Consider the following 23,402-nt stretch of genomic DNA (forward strand, 5'->3'; position numbering starts at 1 on the left):
CGGGGCGGTGCTGACGACAGGCCCGCCCGCCCGCGCGGCCGGGGAGGCGGGACGGGGCGGGGCGCCCGCTGCTTCCCGGCCGCAGCCATGGCCGACGAGACCCCCAGGAAGGGTGCCCTGTCGGCGCTCGTCGGGCACACCAACGGCCTCACCAAGCCCGCGGCCCTGGCCGCGGCTGCCGTGTCGCCCAAGCCCGCGGGCGGCGGCGGCTCCAGGAAACTAGTCATCAAGAATTTCCGAGGTGGGTGCGGGGCGGCCGGCCGGGAAGGAGCGGGGGGGGGGGGGGGGGGCCGGGGTCGCGGCTCCTCCCGCCCGCGGCACCGGCCAGAGGAACCGGGCCGCCCGGGCAGCGCACTTCTTCCGCCGCCAGCCGTCCCGGCAGCGTCCTGCTGTCGCGTGCCCGGGTCAGCCGGCGCCTGCGGACCTGCGTGCGCTTCCCGCTCGGGGCTCGGCGGCGGCGAAGGCGGAGCGGGGCTCGCGCGGCGGCCCGGCGGACCCGGGGGGGTGGCGGGGGATGGTTCTGTGAAGCGCGCCCGCCTCACTCGGGCTCTCCGGACCCACAGACAGACCCAAACTGCCGGACAACTACACGCAGGACACCTGGCAGAAGCTCCACGAGGCGGTGAGAGCCGTGCAGAGCAGCACCTCCATCAGGTACAACCTGGAAGAGCTGTATCAGGTGAGGCCCCGCCGGGGCGGGCGGCGCTGCCGGCCCGCCTCGCTTGCTTGGGTGCTGTCACGGTTGTGTAGGTAACACACCGGTCCAGGGCCAGGAAGTGTGGTGCGGACGCGGGTTGGGTGGTCCTCAGTGTTGTTTCAGAGTCGGAAATGAGGGAAGTAGCGGGAACGCAAGCATCGGCCTTCCGCAAGAACAGTAAGAGTCCTGGGGCGTCGTGTCCCCCGGGTCATTGCGTGATTCATTGGTGGTTGGTGGTTGTGGGATTTTTATTTTCAGGCTTAAGCTGCCTGGAAAGATAAAGTTATGCCATTTCGGGAGAAAGATGTGTTTCTAAGAGCCACACGACTGTCATACTTTTTTAAATAGACGTGATTTGTTATTGTAACTTCACGGTTACATAGGACACTCTCTCTGTGCTTCTGGCTCATAGATTTTCTCATTTTGTGATTGTTGCTATTAAGACATGCAGACAGATTTTGTTACGTTTCATGTAAAGATGTTCCATTTTTAACACAAAAATGGTTAAAAGTACATGTTACTGTTTGCGTATTCCATTTATAAGCAGACTGGTTTCTCTGATCTTCCATTTGTAAAGAATGGCACTCATCAACTAGTCTGTTATCTACGTTTTAGGTAACAATATGATACCACAATTTCTATTAAAGGACTTGAATTAAAATTTTTCTTCTGTTTGCATGAGTGATTACATCATAAAAACAATGGGGATTACAAAAAAGTACAAAGAAGAAAATTAAAACTGTATATACTCCCATCATCCAAAGAAGACTACTGTTGACAGTTTGATACACATACATCCCTTTTTGTTTTAAATCATCATAAGTTTATTCTATTTTTAGATCAACTTTATTAAGGTATAATTTGTACATAATGTGTACTTCAATACATTTTATACTGACGTGTAAATCACCACCACCACAGTCAAGATGTAGAATGTTTCTACGTGAAAAAGTTCGTCTCTCCCCTGATCCACTCCTTGCAGACCACTGATTTCTGTGGCTATATTCCACCAGTCTAGCATCTCCCTTAAGCGGAACCTTCATCTTCCACTTGGGATAGTGCTTGGGACCGTCATGCCTACTGTGTGACAGTAATTTGTTTCTTGGTTGCTGAGTAGTGGGTACCACCATTTCACCAGCTAACAGGTATTTGGGTTTCCAGTTTGGGGCTGTTATGCATAAAGCTGCTATGAACATTAACAGAGATGATTTGTGTGGACATATGTTTCATTCCTCTTGGGTGAATATTGAGAAGTAGGGGCTCAAAGTCCTAACTTTTTAAGGCATTTCATGTTTTCAGAGTGGCTATACAATTTTTTTTTTAAGTTTATTTATTTTGAGAGAGCATGCATGCATGCTTGCTTGCAGGGGAGGGGCAGAGAGAGGGAGAGAGAGAATCCCAAGCAGGCTCTGCACTAAGTGTGGAGCCCAACGTGGAGCTCGATCTCAGGAACCGTGAGATCGTGACCTGAACCCAAATCAAGAGTGGGCCACTTAACCGACTGAGCCCTCAGGCTCTGGTATCTGTACCAGCAGGTGTAGGGGAGCTCCAGGTGTTCTGCAGTCTTGCTAACATGTGCTATTATCAGTCTTTTTGATTTTAGCCACTTGAGTGCGTGTGTAGCGGTCTTTTGCAATTCCATATGAGTTTTAGAATGTTTGCCAATTTCTACAAAAAAAGCCGACTAGTGTTTTGATTAGGATCATGTTGAATTCCAGATCAGTGTGGGGAAAATTGATATCCTGATATCGTGTCTACTGATTGATCACAAGGGATGGCTCTCTGCTTCGTCTTCCTTCATTTCTCTCAGCAGTGCCTTCTAGTTCCAGTGTGTAGGTCTAATACAGCTTCTATGAGGTTTAGCCCTAAGCATTTCATATTTTTTTTAAGGTTTATTTATTTTTGAGAGACAGAGTGCAAGCAGGGAGGGACAGAGAGCGAGGGAGACCCAGAATCTGAAGCGGGCAGCTCAGAGTCCGATGTGGGGCTCAAACCCACAAATTGTGAGGTCATGACCTGAGACGAGGTCAGACGCTTCACTGACTGAGCCACCCAGGCACCCCAAGCATTTCATATTTTTAATTGTATTATAAATAATAGTTTTAATTACTGGTTTTCGCTAGTGTATAGAAATAGAAATTATTTTTATACATTGGTTTGGTATACTGCTCTCTTACCTGTCCTCCAGTGGCTTTTTTGTGGATTCCATCAGGTTTTCTACATAGACCATCATGTCGCCTATGAACAGAGATAAGAGATGGTTTTACTTCTTTCTAATCTGCATGCCTTTTAATTCCTTTTCTTACCTCAGTGCACTGTTCAGAACACCAGAATAACGATGAGTAGAAGTGGTAAAAGCAGACAGTTTTTGTTTGGTTCCTGATCTCAGTGGGGAAAGCCTTCTTCAGGCTTTCAGCATCAAGTGTGATGCTGGCTTATCATAAGTGCCCATCATCGGGTTGAGGAAGCTCCTTTCCATTCCTAATTTGCTGAGAGATTCCCAGAAGTGCATGTTGGACTTTGATGAATTCTTCTGTAACCGCTGGGGTGGTCATATGACATTTGTTTTCTTAGTTTATCGCATGGATTGACTCTTCACGTGGCAAGCCCATCTGGCAGCTGCAGGACAGATCTGAGTTGGCAGTGGTGTGTTACCCTTTTTTGTACTGTGGGATTCAGGTTGCTGTCACTTCATTGGTTTTTGCATCTGTGGTCATGGAGGATGTTGGTGTGTTGTTTTCTCGTACTGTCTTTGTCTGAGTTTGTCTCAGAAATGAAGGCCTCATAAAGTGAGTTGCAAATGTTCCCTCCTTTTCGTTTTCTAGAAGAGTTTGTATGGACTTGGTATTATTTTTTCCTTAAATGTTTGAGAGAGTTCCCGGTGAAACCACCTTGGCTTTGTGGAGAATTCGTAAACCACGGACTTCTTTGGTGGGTTTGGAGCTCTTCGGGTAATTCGTGTCTTCAAGTCCGCTAATCTTCTGTGGCATCTAATCTGCCCGTAGTGCCATCTGGTGAAAGTTTCATCCCATGCATTGTTTTTCTCTCTAGGGGCTCAATTTGAACCTTCTCAGTATCTTTCCCGTCACTACGTAACTTCTGGACAGAGGGGATACAGTTATAATAGCTGTTTCCGTGTGTCTGTCTTCCAGTTCTTTACTGTCAGCTTCCGGCTGCATTCGACCGCTTTTTCTCCCCTTTAGGTGTTGTGTTTTTCTACTTCATCGCACATCTGATAATCTTTGATTGACTGTCAGACATTGTGAATCTTGATTTGTGGGTAGATGTTTTTGTATTTCTATAAATATTCTTGAGTTTCATTCTGGACATATTAAATTATTTGAAAACCTTTTGATCTTTTAGAGTCCTACTTTTAAGATTTGTTAGGCAAGACTAGAACAGTATTATGTCCAGGGCTCATCGCTCCACAACTGAGTATTCAGGGCCCAGTGTCTTAACGACTTTCCAGTCTGGCTCGTAGGAAGGTGCTGTTCCAGGTCCCATGTGGGCACCAGACCCTGTTGTCCCTTTCCCCGTCCTTAGCAGTTTGCTCACACACAGGTGGCGAGTTCTTGAGGGGGACCCTTGACCTCTCCTTGCTCATGTCCATGCCCTCTGTGGCCACACGTCTTCCCTGTAGGCCTTTGTCTCGGAGACTCGAGCCTCAGCTCCCGGCCCCCTCTCCACAGCCTGGAAACAGGGACATAGGAAGGGAGCAACCGAGCTCGTTTCCCTCCCAGAGGTCGCTGTCATTCACAGCCCAATGTGCGATGCTTCGCAGACTGCTATTTCACACGTTTTGTGTGACATTTGGTTAATTCAGGCAGAAAGGCTAGTCTAGTCCCCTTATTTCATCTTGGCCAGAAGCAGGAGTCCCATCAGGTGTCTGAACTCTCATAGGTTTATTAGTTTAATAAACTGCTATATCTTGCAGCCAGGTTTCTTTATTCTTCTCTTCCTGGAGATTTGACCATCTGGGATCGATTGCCTGTCATCTTTCATAGAATGACTTTGCCATACCTTTTACCCAGCAGTGTAGTTCATAACAGTCGCCGCATGTGTTACCATGAATGAACAGTATAGTTTATAACAGTCACTGCACGTGTTATTATAAACACTAGTTCCAGGTGCCCTGGGTGTCTGTGTGCGTTTTGACACCCTGAGGGCTGGGGGTGCTTACCCCCAAAATGGAATCTCACATTCCATGGGGCATCCCAGGAGGCAGGGGCAGCGGGGAGGCAGGGGCGCAGGCCGGCTCCTGGCCACTCACAGAGAGGTACCCTGATTTCAGGTACCTCTCTGGGGAATGAGCTGCTCAGATCTTTTGGAAGCAAACGGGGTAGAAATAGTAAGTGACATCATTGTGTAGTTATTGAATGTTTGCCTTATCCTGATCTTGTGATAAAGCAGTCAGTGCATTTACCTGGTGTTTCAAAGTACAGTTGAAGTTTTTGCTGAGGTGGTGTGGTATATACTTCGCGAAGAATTTTGTGTGAAAGTGACAGTTCTCACCAAAGTATGAAAGTTTTTTTAGGTTTTTGTGTGTGTGTGTTTTTTTAAGGAAGTTTTCAGGATGATTTGAGGGAGAAGCTTTTACGTTTTGATATTGATTAGTCTTCCCAAAGTGGGGTCTCTTCTCCCCCCATCAAGGCATCCCTTACCACGTGGACACTTTAGGAGGCCTCCCTGGAGGAGAAATTAGCTCCCGTGTGTCTGCTACAGTCCACCTGTTGTTTCTCTGTAGGAGGGAGGTTCAAAGTGTGGTGAGAGGAGGGTCTGCACAAACGTATGCCCCGTCCACACTTTCCTCCGACAGAGCTAAGGCGAGGAGACTTTCAATGCCCAGATCTTTTTAGTCTGTCTTTAAAGATCTGAGTTTAGGTCTGGAATTAACACCTGTGGAAAAAAGTTTATCTTGTGTGTCTCCTGCCTATACGTTTTAGTCCTGTTTGCCAGCATAGTGGACAACAGATAACTGAAGTCTGCATTTTCGACAAGGGTTTCAGGGAAAGGGCTAAGTGCTGATTTCAGGCACTTTTGATGCCCAGAAACAAAGCCATCATGGGAGACTTACTGTTCTGAGGAAAACCATGCTGTCCTGAGTCACGGACTAAGGTCTCCGAAGTCTTCCTGCTTGGTGATGATTTAGTGAAGGGGAATGTGGGGTTAGGTGTTAAGTGTATTAATAAGATGGCTCAAACTGATCAGACTGATTGAAAAGGCCCGGAAAGTAGTAGACACATATAAACATGTTATTTGATGGACCGATTTGAGAAAGTAACAAATTAATCAATAGTGAGCTCCATACAGAAGTTGCTCAAAAACAGAGGTGAATATCCAAACTCAAATCTATTCAGCTTAATAGAAAGAATTTCATAAATCAGCAGTTCTGAGCACTCAGTGGGATTAGTCGTCTGTGTTCAGGAGTTGACTGTGAACATCTGGGAACTGGGAGTCAGGGTCGGTACTGCCCCCCACGCTGCCCATGTTGGCCGTAAAGCCCCCATCCAGGTGACTTCCGATCCCTCTCAAACATACTCTCTCACTCAGATCTGAGCTGTAATTTAATTTCTGCATCGTTCTGTACTCGTTTCCTACAGGCAAGAACCCCATTAGCGCTTTCTTCCGAGCGGGGAGTTCATCACCTTTCAGTGGGCCCACGATTGAGTAGGGTCCGCCTTCAAGACCAAGTATCACTTACAGAGGGGACATAGCTGCCCCCCACCCGGAACTGTGCATGTGTGCCAGGAGAGCACTGTGCCGGCCTCCGGCTGTCAAGTGTGAGCTCTGGCGTGGCCACGGCCTGTGCGCCTCTCTCTGTAAGGTTGGCCCGGGTGTGATTTTCCCCAGGGCTGGGGACTGGCTCTCATTTTCCCTTCATCTACATAAATATGTGCTCCTAGTATCTGCCTGCTTTTCTCTTTTACGATTTCTCACACTACGGTACCCTCCACTCCTTTTTCTGTCTGGTCTCAGCTTTGGCCTTCGAGACTTTCATGAAACAGATCGTCTTCCAGGACCGTGTGCTCTCATTTCATTGCTCCCGTGCGTTCCCCCCACCCCACGGCTCTCTTTAATGTCCTGTTGGATATTCCACACTCAGGGCCAAGTATGCTGGGGGCTGCGGCTCCACCCTGCACAGGGACCGGTGTCTGATCTGCCGTATGCCCATCTGTCTGGCTTCAGTGCACTTGTCTGTCCCAACACAGATGACAACCTGGAGAGGGCTTGGGTGTGGAGGCCTGGCAGACTTAGATTACAGAGCTGTGCCTGGGCAGTTCGGACAGGCGGCTTCCTCCATGACTGAGTGAAAGCGAGGAAGACACTAACACAGGGCTTCTCCCCCTCCTGTCATCCTTGGATTAGCTGAATTCCTTCTGTCTGCTGTGCCTCTTACACATGTGAGGGGTAATGTGAAACACACCGTACCGTTGGACTCCCAATTCACACCCCACAGCGGGCACTTCTACGCCCCAAAGCAGGACTCTGTCTCCAGCACTTCTTTTGGGGAGGGGGCTTGTATGTTGTGGTGCTCCTGTAACTGACAGAAGAGTCAGCCAGGGGCCCTGCTGGGCCGCACTCTCTCTTCCCAGTGAGGGTGCCTGTAACATGAAGACACCAGCAGTGACTCAGCAAAAGACACTGAGAAAGGACAGCACCCACAGCAAACCTGTACGCCAGGGTTTGGCTGGTGCTTGTAAGAGGCCCCCAGGTTCTGTTTTAAGAAAAGATCTTAAGTGTGCTTCATGTAAATAGTAAATATGTGCCAAAGAGGACATAGATGAGAAAGGTGTTGTAAAATCAACAGTGACAGCATGTCACAACTGGGGTAAGATTGTTTTGAGGACACTGACTCCTCCTTCAGGAATGAGAGCAGGCAAAGTGGTTCCGTGAGTGAGATGTTCCGTGAGGGACACGTACTACCAAGCTCATCTTGATTTTTACCAAAGAAAATACGTTTTCTTCATGTATTGCATCAAAATCGTTTCATAATAATTATGCTTATGGATCTCCCAATAATTAAGTTACTGGAGCAAAAGCATTTGTCAGCAGGTTATTTTGGGTTTTCAGAAACACAAGGATAGATCTTTGAAGTATAAAGATAGGACTACAAAGGGAAGGAATTACAGGGTTTGAGAAAGAAATTCGGGGCTTTAAACAGTATAGATGAGCCCTTATTTGTAGAGCAAGGCAGCACGTAGGGGAATGCCGTATTGTGCTATTGCACTGATAACAAACTTGCTAAAAAACAAGTTATAATTTTTAATATCTTCATTCCGTGTTCCCTTTTGACCTTTATGAATGTGCATGTGTTTTATACAATAGTGATTACTGTATTTATTTAATTTATGTTAATATGTAGCAATCTTATAATCCTAAACATGGGAACTATTAATATTTACAAGTCTTGCTACAACAAATAGCTTTATAAAAACTTAAGTTACCTATTTCCTCAGGAATATAGTATTTGATTTAAATTCAGATTCTGAAGTGTTTCCCCCATATTTTTTTAGATGGTTCAAAACTAGTCAGTATAAAAAACTACACTTCTGTTTTTAGTATCTCACTTGGATTGAATGAGATGCTGGTTTTGTACATGAAATTGGAAAAGAAATGTTATTAGAACCAGTGAGAATATGCAACCATTATTTTTTGATGTGGATAAAGGTATTTTAAGAAAAATGTTTCTGCTTAAAAAACTTGTTTCTTCATTAACTTAAGACAAGCCTAAATAAATTACACATGCAGCCTGCAGAAAAATATGTAGGAAACAAGTACAGTGTAGCTGTTGTGGCCTGGGCACTCAGGAGCGTCCTCGCTGCGCTACGGGCAGAAACTGCCCTGATGCTCGCCCACCTGTGTGGAAGGTGGTCACTGAGGGTCCGGAGCAGTGATTTCCTGACCTGGTTGCATGTTATAATCATCAAGGTAAACTCATCCACCTTTCCAGTGTCTTCCACCTCAGATGAATGTATGGGAACATCCAGATCTGTTTTAAAGTCCCCGGGTAAGAGTGGTGAGTGGCCAGGTTTGGAGACTGCTGCACTAGAAAAAAAATAGGGCATTGTAGATGCTCAGATGTGTGCAGGGACGCCGCGGGGTCCCAGGTGTCATGGGCTGACATAGGTGTGCCGTCCAATCTGTGCTCGGTATTAGTTGTTGTTACCTTTTTTACCAGACCCTTCCTGGATTCCAGTAGTCCGACAATAATCACCCTGAACTTAAACATAACAGTTTCTTTGTAGTTTTTATAAGTATGAAGGGGGTGCTTGTCTGTTATGATTGTGATTTTATTTACATACACAGGTCTTTTTAAAGAACGATTTTGTTATTCATGGTGAATAATTCACTTGTTCCTTTTGTTTTTAGGCTGTTGAAAATCTCTGTTCTCACAAAGTCTCCCCAACACTCTACAAACAGCTGCGCCAGGTCTGTGAAGATCATGTCCAAGCACAGATCCTTCAGTTTAGAGAATATCCTTTTTTTGGCTCATGAGTTTCTATGCATTACCTAAATCTCTTGAGGCTGAACATTAATAGGATAAAGAAGTAGTGACTGTTGTTAGTATTAAAACAACAGCTTTCAAAATTCCCATTTATTTATAAAACAAAACCTAATGTTTGTTTCACGTGACCTAATATAACAGATTTTTTTAAGTGGAATTTTTATTATTTACATTATTTATCTGATTGAAGCAAAAGAGTGTCCATTTATTGGGTATGGTTGAAGTGTTTAGGAAGACTTCTGAGAAATGTCTTAATTCTATTCTGCTGTCCTTCATTCTTGTGAAAAACCATCTATATTAGTTATCTCTGATGCATAACAAATTTCCCGCAGACTTGGCGACATAAACAAGCACGCGTTTGTAGGCTCACGGTTGTGTGGGTAGGGAGTCCCAGCTCGGTTCAGTGGGTTCTCAGCTCAGGGTGTCACTGGCTGAAACCGCGGGCTGGCCGGTCTAGGTTTTCCCACAGACCGCCTTCCAGGCAGAACTCCTGTCCCTCTGTTGCAGGACTGATGTCGCTCTCAGCCCCTGGAGGCTGCCCTTGGTTTTTTGCTTCAAGGCCTCTTCTTTGACAGCATGGTTAGTTGCTGCTTCTGAGCCAACAGAAGAATGCCCCTCTCTGGTCTGCTGAGACAGAGTCTTCTGAGATATAACCCACCATATTCCCAGCCCGCCCACCAGTCAAGGGAGGGCAGTCTAGGCAAGTAGGTGGCCGGGCATCTTCGAGTTTTGCCAGCACACCACGCAGGACCAGTGTCTGCCAGGGAGACGGGGCTCCTTACATCCTATCGACAGTCTGGCCTCGGCCCAGTGCTCCAGCCCACCCCCACCCCTTTATTAGTCTCGTTGGGAAGGAACTAGGAAGTGGATTTAATATTACAGACACCTGCTTATGACTGCACTTTTCCAGGTCGCAAAAGTAGGTAGTTGGAGCCTGCTCATTTCTAACTCTTGTTCTAGCTGAAGGAGTCCTTTCTGTCCCATCACCCTTCCCTTGAGAAACTAAAGCATTCAGAGTTTGCTAAAATCTCTCAGGGCAGCTGCCACAGCTCTGTCACCTGCTGTCGAAGCTCTGGATTATCCATGGCAATGAAGCCCACATGGCCTAGAGCAAGAGGGTCTTCCCGTAAATGGGTGAGCAGAGTCCATTCTGGTTCTATTGTATTGGCATCTGTAACTGCACCTGTGCAGTATTTTCCGGCAGAGCTCTTTCCTACCAGAAATCATGAGTCCATTCAGGACAAAGGTGACCATACCATTGGACCTTTGGAAGATGGCCAGTATGCACCACGTCTCTGAGGCATCCTCTGAGGACACACAGAGGCTCCTCTCCTACCTCAGTGCCACAGCACAGGATTCTCAGAGGCTGGGTGATGGATCCAGAAGCCCATCTGAGATGCTGACTTCTGAAAAGGAGCCTGACTCCCAGGCTTCCCGGAAGTCAGCAGATTCCCAGGTGTCCTCTCCTAGACCTGCAGGTTAGGCTGAACTTCCCAGAAGTCACCAGCAGATTCCCAGGTGTCCTCTCTGGGACAGGCACATGTTAGGGTGAACTGCTGTGATTGTTCCTAACCCAGCTGTCCCAGCTTACTCAAGACTACTTCATGATTACCTGATCAAACTATCCTCCTGCCAGTTAATCCTACCTTGTGGGTTACAGGAATGTGTTCATTAATTCAGTCATTCAGCAGGGACTTCCTTCCTGTCCAGACCTCTATCCGACAGTAGGAAATGATGGCATCGCCTCCTTTCTGCCCTCCCAGTAGTCCTGGTGCTGAGATAGAGGCGGGGGGGCAGGGTCGTTGCATTTCTTTGATGCGACAAAACCATGTTTCTAGAAACTATGATGTATTTCATTAAAGAAAAAAGATGAAAAGATACTCTGCCATATGAATTGTCATTGGTGTGAGGCATCTTGAGTTCCAAGATATTAAGTTATTAGAATCAGGGACAGGAACTGCAGTGCAGGAAGCAGCTGGGGCAGAGCTTTCCAGAGGAGGGTACACTGGAGTCCCATCATGGAGGACCAGTGGGGTGTGGCCAGCCAGAGGGAATGAGCCATCGGAGAGGGGCGCTTGTGGGGCGCTTGTGGGACACTTGTGGGACAAGGCCAGAACCTGGGCACACTGGTGGAATTTGAGGCCGTAATTCTGAGTTGCAGCTTGGGTTTGAATCTTTGCGTACGCTCTGAAAGGTCTGGACTTAAGTGCACATCTGAGGGCCCCTGCAGGTATTTGAAGCAAGAATCCAGTGCAGTTGTATCATGTTTGGCAGTGATACGGGCAGGATGAGACTGGTGACGAGGTGGGCCAGAGGTAGCACTTCCTTATTTCAGAGAAGGGGGCGGGGCGGGGCTGGAAACAGGAGTGAAGTAGGTTCTGGCCCTTTAGAGCTTAAACCCCAGGGAGACTGACGAGGGCATAAAGGTAGGCATTTATGGGTCAGGGTGGTGGGAGTTTTTAAAGGCTCAGATAAGCCCCTGGGGTGTAAGGAAAGGGCAGTCAGGCGCGCACCCGCCCCCAGGAGGGGCTGTGTGCAGGGGGAGGGGTGGCTGATGGGGGACACAGTCCTGCCCTCGGAGCTCATTTTGCTACCAAGGGTGGGTAGCCTTGCCAGACTTCAAGGGGCCGAGCAGCAGAGCTGTTGCAGATGCCCAGGCCCTGCAGGAGTACTCCAGGGAGAGCATGCTGGGGTGTCTCTGGTCTCTGGGATGTTCCTGTAGTTTGTATGTGGCTGTTTTCTAAGGTCCAAGGACTGCTCCCTCTGCTGTACTGGCCGCATGCTGCTGGTGAGGACAACGGAAGGAGTGCTCAGGGAGGCCAGGAAGCCCCTGGTAGACAGGTGGTAAAGGACTCCTATGGAATTGAGTCAGCTACTGTGATTTTCTTACAGTACTGACTCTGTTCTTTCATTCATGTGTTTGCATTCTGCACTTACCTGCTCCTTTCGAAATAAGTTTCCTGCTATTGGTGATAGGCCTTTCCCCACGACCACGGCTTCCTGCACATGCACGCCTCAACCAAAAGCAGCGCATGCCAAACCTGGCATCACTCGGTGCAGAAAGGAGGCTGCGCCACGCACCCAGGCTCGGTTCAAAAGCTCCTCTTCTATGACAGCAACCGGCTCTCAGTGGAATCCGAGCCGGCCAGCACCTGTGCACAGAACTCACTCTTCCCACCCCCAACTCAGCTCTAGGGCATCGTCACTGTGGTGAACCACAGAAGGGCCAGCCTGCCAGCCTGCGGCGTCCGTGTGGAGTCCCACATAGCAGCAGCGTGGTCTACACGGCAGAAGGACAGAGGTGACCGGCATGTTCACGATTTCCTGTGTCTTCCTACTCCGTAGATGACGGCAGGCTTTGGGCTTCTTTATGAAGACCCTCCGTGAGCAGCGTGTAGCCCGCGTGCACGTGTGGAGCGCCGGCAGCAGGCTGGGTTTGTGTGTCTACACGGCGCAGCCCTCGGTTAGTGCTGCGGCTCAGAGGTGAACATGACAGGCTTCCTGCCTCTGTGGACTTTGTAGGCTAATGAGGGAGGCAATAATTCAATCGTCCAAACCATGAACTGTGACAAATGTTGTGGCAGAAAATGTCCTCTGCGGTCATAGCAGGCAGACCTGATTGGGGTGAGGGGTGTCAGGTGGTGGGCCGGGGTGAGGGCGGCTTGTCCTTCTGCACACTCTGCTGGGGTAGGAGAGTGGGGTAACCCGGCTTAGACAGCGTGGGCGAAAAGAGAACCAGTCACTCTTCTACTTGGCGTGGGCGCTGTCTTTTGGGTTTCTTCCTTCTTGTTGAATCCTTGTAGTCACGGGCACATGTATTCGCACTTTGCCACAGGGTATTCCGTGTTTGCTGTTTGACACCTGACCGACTCCTCTCAGTACACTGCTTAAAACCTTAGCTAGGCCTGGCCCTTCTCCAGACAGGAGGGGACAGTGTTGGGAGCCTATGATGGCAGGCGGTATGTCTTAACGCCCCGAGAGTGCTCATGTGAGGCTCTGGGCTTTGGTATGTAGAGGGCTGGAGCTCGGTGCATGCCGGCCTTACTGTTTCGTACTGTTTTCCATGGGAAACAACCGCAAGTGACGGCTTCACCCGGCTAGACGCATCTCGTGTAGTAAGCCCTACACGCAGGGCCGCTCCCTCCCAAGGAAGCCCTGTGCCGGGCCGAGTGCTGCTTGCTCGCTTTTGGCGCCTGCACCATCCGGCGGTGTGGGACTGGCTAGTGGGAGTCTCACCCCGGGCAGCCCCACCTTCCGACAGAGCCTGGCCCCCCAGCTGATGCAGACTGCCCTGGAGACCTGCCAGGGTGTCAGCAATTGGCTTGTGTCCAGCACCGGGTGCCAGAGCTGCTGGGTCCCTGCTACATGTGCTTGTGACTTACTCTTCATTTTTTTAGACTGTCTGTGTCAGGTTCTCATATTGTAGGCCACTGTAAATTTGAGCAGTCATAAAAGATTTCTTCCGGAATAACATGTTAACCATTGAACGACTAGGTTTTTGCTAGGATTTACTATTTGTGATTTATTAGCAAAGCCCCAGGAGAAAATAGGATGTGTGGCCAGGACCACTGTGGCTGAGGTCAGCTCTCCTTACTTGGATGACAAGGATGCACGTGTGCCCGTCAGTTCCTTACAGCTTCCTGATCTTCTGTCCTCTTTCCAAAGTCCTGGTTGTGTCCTCCCCTCCACTGGCTCCCCTCGCTCCATCAGACCGCCTTGCCGACTGAAGACTCTGACACCTGTCTGATTTCACAGCTCACGCCCTGGCCCATGCGCTGCTTCTGTATGTGCTGTGGATTTTACATGTAACCTCACACCAGCTCTGAAGAAACCGAGGTCAAGGGAAGTTCATCGCTGGCCCAGGGTCCTGGAGCTGAGACTGTACAGAGGGAGCAGCATGTGTATCGTGTGGTTGGGGAAACTGGAGGTGCACAAACGTGGGGAGTTTTGTAAGCCACAGGCAGCGTGTAGACGTTTATGACAATGACTTTGCCCAAACCTGTGAAGGCCGTGCTGGATGCATTTGGCTGTAGTTTGCTCTAGGAGTCCGTGTTGGAGTTCTCTTTTTTCTATAAGCAGTATGTTGAGCCTTCTTAAAAAACACATCCTAATTATCGAGGTGAGAGTGTTCTCATGCGGTGCATGAATGAGACTTCATATCGGTTCTCATTGAGAATATAGGTTAAAGTTAAACCTCAGCCACCTCCCTCCAACTGCCTGTTCTCTGGTGCTATTAATAGTCGACCTGCTTTGTCACCACTGGAACAGTGCAGGTTGGGGTCTGTCCCCACCACCCTTTGCAGGATAGGCCCTTAGGTCCAGCCACCCAGATTCGTGAAGCCTGTGACCTGGTGGTTAATTCAGCCAGCAGGGCTCTACAAGGAACCTGGCCATAACAGCAACGAGGGGAACGGGAAAGTTAGGGGGGTTGTGGCTGGAGGCTCATCACAAATTGGGAACACAGTTCAGCGATGCAGAAAACCTGCACCTGTGGTCCCTCTGGTCCTTCAGTATTCTTTTTTTTTTTTTTTTTTAAGTTTGTTTATTTTTGGAGAGGGAGAGAGAGAATCCCAAGCAGGCTCTGCACAGTCAGCACAAAGCCCCATGCAGGGCTCGATCTTACAAACCATGAGATCATGACCTGAGCCGAAGTCGAGTCGGACACTCAACCAACTAAGTCACACAGACGCCTCTGGTCCTTCTGTATTCTGACAACAAAATGATGTGTAGATTCTGTGTCAAGAGCTGCAGTTATGGGGTTAAAGCTGTAATAATTGGCCAGCATTTCTAAAGTTTTCCTTAGCAGGTCTGCACAGACTCACTAGATAGTGTTTTATTTTTAAAGAAGATTAACACCTGCTGGCAAGATCATTGCAGACAAATGGTAAGCGTATTGACTTTTCTGTTAACGCTGGTTTTAGGGACAGTGTGCTGTCCCATAATCTCCATAATCTTCATCGGTAGAGCCCAGTGTCTGGTCTCACCAACGCACTTCCTCTTGGTCCTGTTCACCCTCTGCTGTAGCTAAGCAGGAAGGGGATTGGGTAGCTGGGAGGGTGTGCCCCTTTCAATCCAGCTGTCTTCCCCCCCCCCCCCCCTTTCTAACCAAAGATGGCCTCATCCATCTTCCCTCACCCATCTGAGGACAGTGTGGGCCAGACTGTCGGCCGAGATAGGGAAGTGCTGTTTGGGATTCTGTTTTGGGTCAGATGCTGCCATCCAGCTCAACATAGTAGGACAACAGGGCAGGGAAAAGCTGCCTGTGTGAATGGCTGCATTTCTGGATTGGGGCCAGCTGCTAATTTGACCTTCAAACCCACCTGACAGCCCACGGTACCTGAGCTGATTCCTGAATGGGTCTCTAAAGTTTTTCTTAATCCCACTTTATACCTGATAATCAAGCCTGACTTCCAGGTTTTTACTGTAACTGGACAGCCAAAGTCTTAGACTTTGCAGATGTATTGATTCTGATCTGTTTTTATGCATGTGAGTTTTTAGCATGACCTGGCTGTGGGGGAAAACATGGTAGTAGTACCTTTCCTAATAAGGAGGTGAGTAGGGGACAATGAATGAACCTCTTTTCCAGGCCAGGCACCTGGTACATGGTCAGAATAGATAAACGTCTGTTAGGAAGGCTGTGTTAGGAGAATCACAAGGTTCCTGGTGGTCCTGTGTCGTCTTCACTCGGCTTGCAAAAGAGAGTCAAACACGTGGCCAAGAGCCTCATGCCGATGTGACAAGGACTAATTATTTAAAAAGCTTAGAGCATCTCTTCAGGTTTGTGAGGTTTACCACATCAGGCAAGAAGTGACCAGATTTCCCTTATAGTCAGATTTTCTGGACAAAAGAGATGAAAATCAAATACCAAAGGAGCAATTAAATTTGGGGAAATAATCATGAAGGTTTTGGTGGGGAGAATCCTCAAGAAACAATTACTGCAAGATTTGAGACAGCCACCAGTTATAGTTCAGAAGGTCTGCTCTTGGATATTTAGTTAGTAAGTTACATAAATAAATGCTTTTCTAATTGCCAGATCATGATCAGAAGTATTTTCCTGTTTTTGGACCGCACTTACGTACTGCAGAATTCCATGCTTCCTTCTATCTGGTGAGTGTCCTGGTCAGTAGGGCCGTGTCTGTGCTCCTTCATGTCAGCCAGAATCACTAGCGCACCTGTCCAGGCCCAGGCGTACCTTAGCCCCGGAGTGAGGGGGCCGAGCCGGGCCGGCCATGCCCAGGAGGAGCCCCTTGGGGCACCCTGACCAGCTTGCAGTGAGTGTCACAGTACAGGTGGCAGGCAAACACAGCAGGACTGTGGGAAGCCACATTTCTGTCCCTGGGCGCTGCACTCCAGGGCCATCTGGAACCAAGGGCACACGGTTCACCTCGGCTGGGACAGAGAGGCCCAGGCGCTCACTGACTCCAGCAGCGCCCTGCTCTGAGAAGACCGAGGCTGGTGAGGTCATGGCCCGGGGCCCTGAAGTCCCCCACAGCTCCCCATCTGGCTGACCAACCACAGATACGGAGACCTCGTTTCAGTCTGCTCGTCAATCACACAGCATCTTTCAGGGACTCCCCGCCCTGTGACTCTGGGTGCTCGTCACTGACTTCCACACCCTGTTGCTGATGCCATTCGCCACTCCACATGCCCCTGAGGCTCCCGCTCCTGCCTCCTGATCAGACTTGTCCCTGATGTCGCCCTCGGCTTCTTCCCGGTCTCTGTTGGCATAGAAGCCCATTCTCCCATTCCCTTTAAACCCAAGTTCTTTAACAAGGTGCTTTCTTTTCAGTTTCCTCTGCGTCTGTTTCCTCTGACCTGAGGCACGGACACCGCCCTTCCTGAGGTGTCCGTGACCCCTGCTTACCAGACCCATGGACACTTTTTGTCTTTATTTCATGTTCCCGCCCATCTGTGCAGCTTTGGACACTCCTGGTTGGATGTCTGTCCATCCTCAGCACCACTTTGCCCCTCGTTCTCTTACTGGCATCTGCACCTGCACTGTGCTAGGCTTCCGCACGCGGCTGCAGAAAGGGTAGCCTTTGTTCAAAGAAACAGCAAGCATGTAACTGAAGATAACGGAAGGTCACGTGGTTGCTACTCTACAAAGCACTGTTCTAAGAGGTTTGGCACCTGCTCCTTTAGTCTGTGGTACAGCTCTGCAGGGGATGACCATTATCGCCTCCACTCTACAGACGGAGAAACTGAGGCAGAGAGCTCCCAGCTTGTGGGGCTGCCGGGTCGGAACTGTTCATTTGTGAACATAGTTTATAACATAACGTGTCGTATAAACTGTAAGCCCTGCTTACAGCCTAGCGATAGCAGCCTCGGGCCACTGTCAGAGACAGAAAACCTGAGCGGGACAGTGCAGTATGAGACGCCCCAGGCAGGATGCGGAAGGAGGCTGAGCCCTGGTCTGGGCCTGAGCTTCGCAGAGCCAGCAAGACTGGTGAGGGGCTGAGGTAGGAGAGGTGGTAGTGGAGGGGAGGGGGCAGCAAGTTTGAAGTGTGGTCTGTGTGGAAACAGGAGCCGCCCGGGACGCACAGGTTGTGGGGGAGGCGGAGACGTGGGTCGAGAAGACTGCTCAATGGCTTGTGGGGAGCAGCTGAAGCCGGAAGCGGAGATTGAGATTTTAGGAAGAAGCGGAGCAACAGTGAACACTTCTTCCGTACCGCACCTGCTACTTGCCTCGCCCAGCGTGGCAAGGGTTTACGGGCGTAAAGCAGTGTGTGTGATGCCATTTGCGGTTAGGGAAGGACAGGCAGAGACCCAGAGGCACCATGAGTAGGGGGTGGGGTCAGGAGTCAAACCCAGGCGGCCGGCTCGAGCCCCCACGACTGACCGATGTGCTTGACTGCTGTGTCCTCCAAGTGCACACGAGACTCAGGCCTGCACCTCCTGCAGGGAACCAGAAAGGCCTTTTGTGGTGTGCACTGGAGGAAAGACTTCACCACAGGTGGGGCTCCCCAGAATCCACACTCACCTGTCTACTGCTCACCGCCCCCCACTGCCCGTTCAGAAGACCCTGCTGGGTCCAGGCACTGAGTTGTGTCTGTCTGCTCGGTATCTGGCTCCTGGGGGACCTGTGGAGGTGTCTGAACAGAGCACAAGACCTTTTATCCCGTGGTGTCTGCACAACCGCCGAGAGCTGGTTTCCTCCTGAATTCCTCAGCAACAAGCCGAGCGTGTGGTGGCCTCTTCGCAGTGCAGTTTCACACTCCAGCCGCCAACGGAGGGGATCGAGTGCCGTCAGAGGAAGAGGTGTATGGCAAGCTCTGGAGAGGGACCAGAGACGGAAAAGGGAAGGATAGGGCCAGCCGGGTGGCGAGTGTGTGATCCCGCCCCAGGAAGAAGGATGTGAGCTGTTCCCAGATTGACGTACTTCTCAGTGATGCCTGACCCACCCCAGGACACAGCCTTGATAAGAAAGCAAATACAAGGCACAGTAGGCTGGCCACAAATGAAAACACAACAAAGGAGTACTTGACAGGTGGATTGAGAGAATTAGCAAATCAACAGTTTGGGCTAACAGGCACAGCATAGCTTGGAGCTTCACCTGGAACTTCTAAAATGAAACTAAAATTTAGTCTTGTTTTTACTGTTTGTACAGGGATATGGGATTGGAGCTTTTTAGAAACCATATCATTAGTGATAAAATGGTTCAGAGTAAAAGTATTGACGGGATTCTGCTATTAATTGAACGAGAAAGAAGTGGTGAAGCCGTGGATCGGAGTTTGTTAAGAAGTCTGCTGAGTATGCTCTCTGACCTTCAGGTAATCTGTCCTGTCCTAAACATTTACCAATAACTCCTACTAGTCTGTGTCTATATCTGTTGAGTTTGCTGTCTGACCTCGGGTAATCTGCCCTGTCCTAAACGCCCCAATACTTCCTGATAGTCTGTACTACTTATACCAAAATAAACTGGTGTATGAAAGATTTAAATGCAAAAAACTAAAATAATAAAAGTGGCTGTTAAAAATGAGCAAGAGGAGTGACTGTCAGGCTAATGCCAGATCAGGAACCACAGAGGAAAGTGCCCTTAGGACACAGACCCAGTGCTCCAAGGCCAGGGCGGTGCCTCCTGCCCAGGCCCTTAAGGAGCCCATGCGCTGGGCCGATCTGCCCAGGCCTCTGGAGGAGAGGCACACGGGCAACTCCTTAGGGCCAAGTCACCGCAGCCATGCTCCCTCAAAAGCTTGGATTATCAGCACTTCCAAAGGTAGGTTTCTTTTCTGTAATTGGCCAGTAACTTTTCTCTTTTCTTAGGTATATAAAGATTCATTTGAAGTGAAATTTTTGGAAGAAACTAATTGTTTATATGCTGCAGAAGGCCAGAGATTAATGCAAGAAAGAGAGGTAAGACAAGGAGGTACTTCTGAGTCACCTTATTTCTTTTTAAAGAAGTGCGTTTAAGTTAATTTTTAAAAGTTTGTCTTTCCACATTCACAAACATTTTATAAGAAATCTTCTGAAAGCCACGATCTAGCTGAAATTCTCAGTAACAGGCTTCATTGTTCTTACAGTAAAGACTTAATTTCTTATAACTTAGAAACTAGAAACTGTTTTTTTAAATGTTTATTTTCAAGAGCAAGCACGAGTTGGGGAAGGGCAGAGAGAGAGGAGGACAGAGGATCCAAAATGGGCTCCAGGCTATCAGCACAAAGCCCGACGCGGGGCTTGAACTCCCGAACTGTGAGATCATGACCTGAGCCAAAGTTGGGCACTCGACCGACTGAGCTGCCCAGGCGCCCCTTGACTTAGAAGCTTTTTTATTGCCCTTCCCCTGCCAAGTGAAAAAGCCAGTAAGGTAGCTTCTACATGTAAAGTAACAAGTTAAAACAAGAGGATAAAAGGAAATCTTAACTGTAAAAATGACCCAAGCACACCCCAAATCTTCCATTTGTATGAGGCTTTGGAAAAAATTACCCAAAAGACCACAGGAAAAAACATATAACAGTAGCCATATGAACCCAAAATCTTGGCAAGCAGTTAGAGCAGAGACTGAAGGAAGCTCCTGGGGACCCTCCCCCAAATGTTGATCGTTGTCGCGCAGGATGGACTGACCGTTGGTTCTCCATCCCGGTTTTGGAGAGGACACATTATGTGCGGTACCCAGCCTTGCTGCCACCACTGGGTCAGAGCGCTAGAGACCGTATTAGGGGGCCCCCTAGGCCGTCAGGTGACAGGAGAAATGCCCTTTGCCTCTGGAGATCTTCTGCATCCGTGCTGTTTGGCCTCCCTAAGTGAACACCCAGTCTGTCGATTAGCTTTTGCTGACCCCACTCGTTTGGGGCCAGGGGATGCTATCAGGCCTGCACCCTCTGACCTGAGTGCTGCTGCTCGCCTGCGCATAGGGCCTCAGTGATGGCAGGGACCCAGGGCCTCATCCCAGGAGCTTGACAGTGAGCGGGACACAGCAAAGAAGGGCTGCCCTGTCCTCACTCTAGAGGTCACTTTTACTCTCCAGAACTGAGTTTCAGGAAACTCTGTGCTATGTATCCTGCCCACCTTCACGCCCCCGCTCATCTGTTCTGATACTTGCCTTGAATATATAAGGTGGTTTTTTTTGTTTTTTTAATTTTTCTGTGGACAACAGTGTTTCAGCTTCTTGGGTAACATCAAGAATCTTTGTTACTTAAAAAAAAAATAAAATCTTTGTTACTGACATGTTTAAATGTTGTGTTTGGAAGGTTCCAGAATATCTTAACCACGTAAGTAAGCGTTTAGAGGAGGAAGGAGACCGAGTAATCACGTACCTAGACCACAGCACACAGTGAGTACCATTCATTTACTCAGTTCTCACGGCATGGCCGTAGCCTGCCCTGTTCCTGGCTGTTTATTGAAATAAATGCTGTCTTCTTGGACTCAGCCAGTACTATCAGAGTATCTTTGTTGTTAGCACGTTTTGCTTATGTTATTTGTGATTATCCAGCACCTGTGAGTCACAAGTGCCCTGTTGTGAGTTCTCAGTGAGTTCTCATCCGAAAGGAGTACTTGAGGCTGAGGAACTTGGCATCTTGGGGTTTAGTAACAAGGGATTCTATTTATGTTGATGGAGTATAATTGAGTGTCGGGCACTTTGGGTTGTAAACTTTTTGTTAGATGTGGAATGTAGCTGTAATTTTTATTTATGGTATTAAGTCACATTATTTTTTCTTCTCATCTAATTTTTGTTTTCTCTAAACCTGAAGTTGGTAAGCAGCTAGGGAAAAGTAAAAGAGAAAACTTGTGTGGATGTCTGTTTCTCACCCTGCACGTAACATTTATTCAAGTGAGGAGAGTTAAGAGAAACCAGAGATAGAAGAGACTGAAGGGTAGAAAGTGCAGTGGGGCAGGCAGGATGAGAGGGGCACCGATGTGGCACCTTGAGAATACAGAGAACAGAGGGTCAGGAGAGGAAAGGTGAGCTTGCTTTAGACATTTGAGGGGCCCATGGGGAGCCCCAGGTCTACATAGAAGGATGGTTGTGCTGAAGCCAGGACAGCTGTGTTCCAGGTCCCCTGGGGACCAGGGAGTCACAGGGGCTGGAGGTCGGCAGCAGGGACGCACAGGGAGTATGAGGGAAAATGATGTGCCAGTAGGTCACATCAAGGTTGGATAAGAGTCTTCGCTAAGTATCTGCTACATTTTTTTCTGTTGATGTTTTCCATATACTGTGAAGTTCAAGAACTTTAGGGAGAGAGATACATGGTAAATCCTGGCGAACAGCAAGCAAATCACCCGCCCAGTTCAGGATGGAGGGGGCGGGGCACTGGGGCCACTGGGGCCTTCTACCTTATGACCTGTAGGCGTTGGGCACAGCAGTCCTTTTCCTTTTCACACGTGCTCATCCACCCCTGTGCATATGCTAGATTTGAAATTTCTCCCCCCAATTTTAAAAAGTATATTGCTTACAAGTATATGTAAGTTATTTAAGCAAAGGAATAACAGATAAAGGTGGTTCGCCTCTGGGCTCGAGCACAGGTGGATGGAGGGTGCACTGACTGAGGCGGCTCCTGCCGCGCTGGGTGATTCAGATGTCACAAAATAAACAGTTGCCGTCAAGGACAGAAAAGGGAAGCCACGGCTGAGCAAGCCACACTTGCCTTCGCGCTGGGCTCCACATGCCCCTTCCTGCCCCCACGCCCTCAGAGCACAGTAGACGGCATCCTGGACGTGGAGCATGCTTGAGGGCAGCGGGGCACTGCTTTGAGCTGCACCTTGTGACCCGCCTCATGCTGGACACCACAGCCAGGTCACTCGGCAGGCCCTACCCCAGGGACTCTCATCCCTCAGTGTGGGAAGGACCCGCTCTCCTGCTGCTTGGCACAGTCGGTAGATTGTCACTTTGTCACTGTAGATTATAAGGTCGATTCTTGGGCACCTGGGTGCTGAGGCAGCGCGTTCCCCAGGACTGCACCTCTGGGCTCGAGGGGCCTGCAGTTTCTGCCCTGGGCTCTGCTGGGACCTGTCACAGCACCCGGGCTCATGTGGGTGCTGCATGGGCTGTTGGAATGGAAACGGTGATGGAGTCTAGATTGCACGCCGCCTGGAGGCAGTGGTTCCGTGAACACAGGACAAGTCGCTCGAAGCCAGTCATCGGGAAACTGCACATCAAAACCAGTGCCACCTCACGCCTGCCACCGTGGCTTTTGAGTAAAAAAGGCACACAGCACGAAGCCCTGGTGAGGACCAGCAGAAGTCAGAACCGCCGTGCATGGTCAGTAGGAACATGGGCAGCTGCCCAGAAGATGGATCGTTAGCTCCTCAGCTCCCCAGAGTGGTAGAGCTAGGTGTTTTTTCAACACACCAGTTCTACTCCCAAATAGATAAGTAAAAACATCCGCAAGACTTGCTTGCAAATATTCAGGCAGCGTTACTCAGTAGTCAACAAGGAGAAACCACCCACTGCCCCCTGGTGACGTGCCGCCGCTGAAGCTGTTTGGACGGGTGCACTACTGGCCCTCCCTGCTGTCAGCCCCTGACCTCTGACCTCCGCCCCCACCTCCCGTCATCGTGCTGCCCCTCCTGGAGGCAGACCCTCACCTCTCAGTGGGCACAGTCCCTGACCTCTGCTCTCTCGCAAGGGGGGGTATGTGCTTTCTCTGGGGTCGCTGTTAGGTTTAAGGTGGGCCATTGTAAAGTTCTTTATGAAGCAAAGACTTGAGAAGATACCCGAAATTAATAATCCTGGGACTAAAGCACGTCTGATTAAGAAAAACT

The 23,402-nt window shown here is 49.2% G+C and overlaps 1 protein-coding gene across 1 annotated transcript in view; it reads left to right on the forward strand.

The window, feature by feature from the left end:
• Positions 1-5: 5 nt before the first annotated feature.
• The window catches only part of CUL4A (cullin 4A), a 45,866-nt gene continuing 22,469 nt past the window's right edge, over positions 6-23,402 (forward strand). Inside the window, exons 1-8 of the mRNA XM_042930613.1 lie at positions 6-241; positions 564-679; positions 9,068-9,171; positions 15,018-15,087; positions 16,237-16,310; positions 18,811-18,973; positions 19,467-19,556; positions 20,891-20,973. Coding sequence (XP_042786547.1) covers positions 88-241; positions 564-679; positions 9,068-9,171; positions 15,018-15,087; positions 16,237-16,310; positions 18,811-18,973; positions 19,467-19,556; positions 20,891-20,973 — 854 coding nt within the window. The 5' untranslated portion in view covers positions 6-87. The remainder of the gene's footprint in view (positions 242-563; positions 680-9,067; positions 9,172-15,017; positions 15,088-16,236; positions 16,311-18,810; positions 18,974-19,466; positions 19,557-20,890; positions 20,974-23,402) is intronic.

The sequence above is a fragment of the Panthera leo genome, chromosome A1 (assembly GCF_018350215.1).
Source record: "Panthera leo isolate Ple1 chromosome A1, P.leo_Ple1_pat1.1, whole genome shotgun sequence".
Taxonomy (NCBI): domain Eukaryota; kingdom Metazoa; phylum Chordata; class Mammalia; order Carnivora; family Felidae; genus Panthera; species Panthera leo.